The following is a 6,972-nucleotide window of genomic DNA, read 5'->3' as shown; positions in this document are numbered from 1 at the left end:
CAGCGGGAAGCGTTTCCAGGCGTTTTATCGGCCTCAGGGCGCGTTCAGTGCGTGCCCGGGGGTTTGGTCGTGGCTCGGCGGGCTGCGGTTTATGCCTGAAACCAGGCGGGCAGCCTCGGCGTTGGGTGGGGGGGGGAGGAGGAGGCCGCTGCTGCCGCCGCCGGGTGCGCGCCCGGTCCCAGGAGCGCGGGAGCCGGCGCCACCCGCCGTTCCCGCTGGCCGGCCGGTGTACGCTTGCTCCTATTCAAAACGTCGGGCCGCGAGGCCCGCCGCACGCCCCTTCCCTCCCAGCGCCGAGGAGACCGGCGGATCGGCTTGGTTTCCTTCGCCCTCCCGCTTCCGCCGCGAGGCCGCGGCGATGGGCGGCGGGCGCCGCTGGGAGGCACCGCCCCCGCCCCTGCGCGGCGCGGCGCGGCGGAACTGCGTGCGCGCGCGCGGGCCGGGGGGTGGGGTGGGGGGAAGGCTTTGCGCGGCGCACGCCGCTCGGCGCCGGAAGCGGCCCGGGGCGCCTCGCGGCGAGCATGGCGGCTGAGGGCGGCGGCGGGCTGTTCGCCGGCTTCCGCGCGCTCGGCCGTTACTCGGGCCCCGTGGCGCACGTGCTGCGCTACCACGGCCGCCACCGCCAGTTCTACGTAGCCGCGGCGGCCGGACGCAGCGTCCACACCTACAACGTGAGTCAGGGCCGCGTGCCGTGTCCCCCCTCCCCCTCCCGGGGCCTTGCCTCACGCCAGCCCCCTCCCGCCGGGCCGGGCCGGGCCGGGGCCTCGCCGCTTTGGGGGGGGGGGGGTCGGGCCCGCCGAGGCCGCCGCCTGCCAGAGGCGCCTCGGTAACAGCCCGCGGCCGGTCACCGGCTTTGTGAAGGGCTGCGGTTTGGGAGGTGGAGCTCGACCAACGTGCCCTCCCGTTAGACTGTGTTAGAGGTTTTCGCGTAAACAGCCCATGAGCGTGGTGCAGTTCGGCAGGGTGAAGGCCTGTGACGCTGACTCACTTTTGATCCTTACGCTAAAAGCACTTCCGATTTGTCGAGGCGGAATAACAAGAACGAGCAGAGTCACGCGGTTATATTGAACCGCCAGGCGTGGACGATGCAGATCTTCGTATGTCTTGATGGTAGTTTTTCAGGGTTAAGTGCTTCTCCATAGAATTTGAACTGATTTAGTAATGATCATCTCTGGGCAAGGATGAGATGTGATTTGGTGAAGCGCAAATTCTATGTGAACCGATTTAAGATAATAACATAACGTGATTGTCGTGTGAGTAACGTAGGAGCAGAGACAACGTGAAAACAAATTTACCCAAAGTCTGCACAACGTCTGTAAATGTGTGCTTAGTGCCACATGCCTCAAGGTAAAGTTATCGAGAAGCACAGCTCACGGGTGCTGAATGCTTGTCTTTCTGCAGATTGTCCCTTTCCTTTTGACCTGTTATCCGCCAGCTTTCTTGTAGATACTGTTGCCAACTAAGATAAATATTTTTTGTTCCTGGTGAGGGATGCAAATTCCTTTTGTCATCTGGGCTCGTTCTTAGAATTTGAATGGTTATTTATAGCAAATTCAGTGCAACAAACAACTGAAAATGCCTTTTAAAATTTTTGTTGCAGGTAAAGAAACTTGGTATTGTTGCTGTGAGTAAGTATGGGCAGATTGTTCATCTTTTTTTTTAACACCTAATATCTGCAGCTAATTCTGAATTAAAAAATGGAAAATGAATTCTTTATATAAATATTTACACTGAACTATGTTAAAAGGAGTTTTGGAATGAAATACCACGTATTCAATTTGGAAATAAGATTGCCCTTACGACCATAACTTAGTTCTCTTAGGGATATACCTTGTGCGCCTCCCACTTTTTCATTCTGTTCTTAAAAAAGGTTTTAAGGAATGGGCAGTGAAGAAAGCTGCTATTTCCAGATCCCTTGTTTGTTATTACTTTTATTGGAAGTCTGTATAATAAGAGGGAAGTGAATACTGGAACAGATCAGGTGGGGATTGGACTAAAAGACTTTGAAAATTGGCGGGACTGCTGGGTACAAAGGGTAGGACTCAGTGGCTTGATATCCAGTTGGCAGCAACTGGATATAGGTGCTATGGCACCTTATATGTCAGTAATAGAGCCCATGTTGTTCAGTACCTTCATCCACAACCTAGATGATGAGATAGTATCGTCTGCAAATTTTTGCTAGGAATGCATTCTATGTTAGGAGGAGTAGCTGATACGTGGAATGGCACGTGGATTCTGGGCCAACAGAACCTCCCAAAGTTTAGCAAGGGCAAGTGCAGAATTTTGCACCTGGGACAGAACAAGCTGGGAACTGAGCTGCAGTCCTGCTGGAAAGGAGCTGGGGTTGCAGCAGTGCCAGGTTGAATGTGAGCCAACAGTGCAGTCATTGTGAATAAGGCAAGCCACGTACTGAGCTACGTTAGGAGGAGCCTGGCCAGCAGACCAGGGAAAGCTGTTATTCCCCTCTACTAAGCACCGATGAGGCTGCACCTGGGCTGCTGTGTCCAGTTTGTGCACCCCTGCCCATTCAGGAAGGATGTTGAGAAAATGGAGAGAATCAGGGACCTACAGCACATGGCCTGAGAGGAGACTGAAATAAGTTGATTTGTTTAATCTTGTGAAGAGAAAACTAAGGGGTGACAACTACTTGAAGGGCAGTTACAAGGATGGCAGAGCTGAATTTGCGATAATAGTGGCAGACAGAATAAGAAGGGACAACAGCCACAGATTGCAGCTTGAGGGGTCAGAATGGAAGTTAGAAGAAATATCTTCACTAAGAGGGAACGGCAGTGCAATGTAGCGATTGTGAGATCTGCGTTGTTGGAGGTTTTCGACACTTACCTGGGTGTAGCTACAGCTAACCTCATTTAGTACTGGGGATGATCAGCTTTTTGGGAGGGACTGGGTGGGATGCTCAACTAATGACTTCCAAAGGCCCCTTCCAGCCAATGCTGATAGGATTCTGTGAGATGAATGCTGCCTTGAAAATTAGGATTTTACTTCTGTGTGTCACAAAGTTTTTACGCAGATCTCATAAAAAGTATATTTTTGGTTAACTGAGCACCCGGAAACTTGAGAATAATCACTGTTCCGCAACTGGGACTGAATTTAGAAGTGTAGTAGTGAATACTTAGAGCTGTAAACAATTAATGGAAGTTCCGTTTTTAACATATAAAATCATAAAAGTGTTGCATATTCTGTGAAGTCTTAAGCCTTTGGAAGAGTTGAGACACAATTTATTTTTTCAATCATGATTTTGTATTTATGTGCTTCTCTATGTGATGTTATCAGTTTAGTGATGTTATGTGATTGATGCTCTGAACTATTTAATCTGGGCTTGTCTATAACTGTCTTGGCCTAATCAGACTTGCATGCCGCTTATGTGGAGGACCACATATCTGTGCTCTGATTTTAGGCATAAGTCCCTTTAGAAGTGTTGTCAGAAGATATCTAACATGTATAAACAAATGAAACCTCCCATAAGGTTCAGCTTTTCTTATTTTGTTTAGCTCTTCCCCTTGAAGTTGTGCTGCAGTACAGCGAAGAGTATAAAGAGTATAGGATTCTTTTCATCAGATAATTCACAGTATAGAGCAATATTGGGGGGCATACTGTATGATCGTGTAATAAGTTTGCTGTTCTTCCATGGTGACTGAGTTAAGGTTGCACAGATGATTCTTGGTCTTGTGTTTTTCAGACAGTCTTTTAAGTGGGGTGACTTTTATTCTTATACTTTTCTAGATGTAGGAGTATTCTCTCAGGTTTTTATCACATGGAACCCTATCAGCCTCCTCTCAGTGTGATTTGGAGCTTGGATCTGTAACATACTCTTTTACCACTTGAGCTAGTTCAGTAGCTGATTGCAGTAGTAGATTTACGTTCTGAATCAGTCACTAGGTGGGAAATGATGTATATTCTTAAAGCAGTAAGTTCCCTATCGGCTATGCTGTCCTCAGTAGGAGTGTGGCAGTAGCTTCCAGGCTTGCAGAATGGCGTAACCTAATAGGCGTTGCTCATTCTGTGTTTATCATCTGTGTTTCCAGTCCAGTGGGCCGTGGGGCTGTGAGAGTCCTTAGAAGTGTTATTTTGGGATAACTTCTTTATAAACCTTCAGAAATTTAATATTTGCCTTTACTTGCAGTGTTAATTAAGTGTTTTATTATTAAGTCTTTTTCAAAAGAACCACATTGTGACTTTTTTCAATGTGGTGTTGCTTGTGTTCTTCTAAATTGTATGCCTTTAAGACCATGTTCCACAGAATAGCTTTCTTGGTAGGTTACCATGCTAAACAAATACATTGTAGGACTTTCCCTTTTGTTATGAACCTGAAACATGTTGAACTTCCCTCTCTTTTCATTAACAGGTAATGCTTTGTTAGAAGATATTACTTGTTTGGCAGCAGACCGAATGTTGGTATTTGCTTCATATGACAATGTTCTCCATGCTTTTGCCAGGAACAAAGAGGTTTTTATCATTTTACTTGTTACTTGGTAGTATGAAACAGTTGGGTAGGGTTTGTTTTCCAGGCACTTAATTCATTTTCTACACACTTACATTTCCATGGGTGTTTTATACGTTCAGTTTTAGGGAAACAAAACTGTGGTGTTCTGCAGAAGGAGCAATAAAAAGCTTACAGTAGGAGAATGTAAGAACCAATTCTGTAATGGCTGACCTATAGTTTATGTATTAATTGAAGTAGCTTGCCAACACTTTTTAATACCAAATAAAATAATGTGTCTTTTTTCATAAAGATGTGTCATCTTTCCCTGTATTTATTTAAACTTATTTCTAAAGTGTGTGTTGGCAGTCCTCAAGCAGTAAGCTAACATAATGTGTTGCCTGAACGGATTATATTGAAAAAATGTCTATTTTGAAATTCTAGGTAGTTCATACCTATGAAGGTCACAAGGCGAAGATACACCTTCTGCTGCCTTTTGGTGATCACGTCATCTCCGTGGATACTGCTAATGTTCTTATTGTTTGGGATATACAGTCAGAAGGTGAAATACTTTGTTATTGTTACAAGTCTAATGTCTCTATAACGTGTTAGAAATTAGTTTATTTTAAAAAAGCCTTAAACGATAATGTTGCTTAAACAGTAATTTGAATTGCTAATGCTGCAATAATTTTTCATGCATGGATCCTGCACCACGTGTAGAGACACAGTAAAGATCCAGATAGGCGTATAGAAGTCTGCTCGTAGAGGAATTACGTTTTGATGTTCCATTTTTCTGGTAAGCAGTGTGGTACAGCAGCTTTGGCATCATCTCTGAAATCCTGTAATTCTTTGATCGTTATCAGTCTGGGTAAGACTAAGTTCCTATGAATAGTCTTTTAGTTGTGTCAGCACCTTCTTATGCCATTGAAAAGTGTCTTACAGAATTCTGTTTTCAGACCTGACTTTTCTTTAGAAAGCATTCTCAAACTGTGATGTTGGCCCATGTCATTCCCCGCGTGCTAGCTCTTTAAGTGGCTGCAAACTGGCTTTAGTGATTTGAAGTTGCTGTTACAAGCAAAAGGTATGCTGATCAGATGAGGTGTTTTGCTCAGGCAGGAACAGGAATCCTTCAGAAAGATATAAATCACTGCAGTTTTGCCAGCGTGGTTGTGCTTGGTAGGTTAATAGGGAAAAAAATATATACCTTCAGGGCAGCAGATGTTATAATGTGAACAAGTTTAGCCTGTCCAGTTATATGTTAGCTAATCCTTTCATGCAAGAAACCCCATACATTCATGCAGAGTAAACATCAGGTCTGCCTATCACGTTTTCCAAGGGATGAGGAGCCTGCAGATTTGTAGCAGTAGCCATACTAACATTATTTCTTGCTTTTTTGCAGAGGAATATCTTCAAATGGAGTTTGATAAGGCCATTTTTGCAGTTTCTGCAATTCTGCATCCAAGCACCTATTTGAATAAAATTCTCCTTGGTAGTGAACAAGGGACCTTGCAGCTGTGGAATATAAGATCCAAGTAAGATTCTTAATAACTTGAGTATACTTCATGCTCCAAGTAGTTTCATATGCAACAGCTAGTATTTTTAAGTGTGGTAATTTTTGAGGGTGGAATCTTTTACTGAGTCCTTTGGCAGAAATTTTCAGTTGGTTTATCTCCAGGAACACAAGAATGCTGCTGCACCCTTAATGCTGATCTCTTTCAAGTTGGGTGTTGTTTTTTCTGTCCTTGTGAAAAGTCAGGTATTGTTCAGGAGGTTTTTTTTTTTTTTTTTTTTTTTTTTACTATGTTACCTTTTTTATTTCTTGGAATCACATAGCTTTCCCATAAAAATATTACTATTAGTAATATTAAATAGTAGATAGTATCTACTATTAAATTAATACTATTACTATTAAATTAATAGTAAAGTATTACTAAATGTATGTTCAGGCCTTCTGCCTCTCTTTTCCAAGCTTGATTGTTATAGTTGGTGCTGGTCCAATGAAGGGGTGGCAGGTAATGTGGAGGCAGTTAGCATCTGATCCTTAGACTTCAGTAAGAGATGCGTAGACGTGTGGTTGTCTCTGAGCATGTCCCAGTAAAGCAGCATCCATAATGACAGTATTTCATGCTTGCCACGATCTGCTGTTTTTTTAACTCTTGAAAGTCAGAGGAAATTCCCTGTTGCTATATATTAATGCATGTATTGCAGATATATGTTAATTCAGATTGCATGGCTGAGTATTTTATTCTCTTAACAGCTGTATACTTGCGGTGATACCACTGACTTTTTTGTTCCATATTTAGTGTTTTGGAGATGCAGTATACACTGCATATAAAACGGGAAATATGAATAATCTAACAAATAAGCTATTTCTAAATACAACCACAGAAAAGGAAATGTCTGTACTCGTCCTACTCTTGTCTCAATCTTTAATGCCTGCCTCAGCACCTGAGATACGATACATGCAAAACATTAAAAAAAATATTCCTTAGCTGGCTTAGATTCTCCCGTAAGTACATAAGAACTTAGGACAC

The 6,972-nt window shown here is 43.9% G+C and overlaps 1 protein-coding gene across 3 annotated transcripts in view; it reads left to right on the top strand.

The window, feature by feature from the left end:
* The first annotated feature begins 450 nt into the window (after positions 1-450).
* The window catches only part of WDR36 (WD repeat domain 36), a 31,104-nt gene continuing 24,582 nt past the window's right edge, over positions 451-6,972 (top strand). The window contains exons 1-5 of one of the 3 annotated variants that reach the window (XM_068927258.1): positions 457-671; positions 1,601-1,628; positions 4,364-4,464; positions 4,883-5,000; positions 5,838-5,970. In XM_068927258.1, coding sequence (XP_068783359.1) covers positions 522-671; positions 1,601-1,628; positions 4,364-4,464; positions 4,883-5,000; positions 5,838-5,970 — 530 coding nt within the window. In that variant the 5' untranslated portion in view covers positions 457-521. Of the gene's footprint in view, positions 672-1,600; positions 1,629-4,363; positions 4,465-4,882; positions 5,001-5,837; positions 5,971-6,972 lie in introns of all 3 variants that reach the window. The other 2 variants (XM_068927261.1, XM_068927260.1) reach the window with 2 other exon arrangements.

The sequence above is a fragment of the Struthio camelus genome, chromosome Z (assembly GCF_040807025.1).
Source record: "Struthio camelus isolate bStrCam1 chromosome Z, bStrCam1.hap1, whole genome shotgun sequence".
Lineage (NCBI taxonomy): Eukaryota > Metazoa > Chordata > Aves > Struthioniformes > Struthionidae > Struthio > Struthio camelus.
This window is presented reverse-complemented; position numbering and strand designations above follow the sequence as displayed.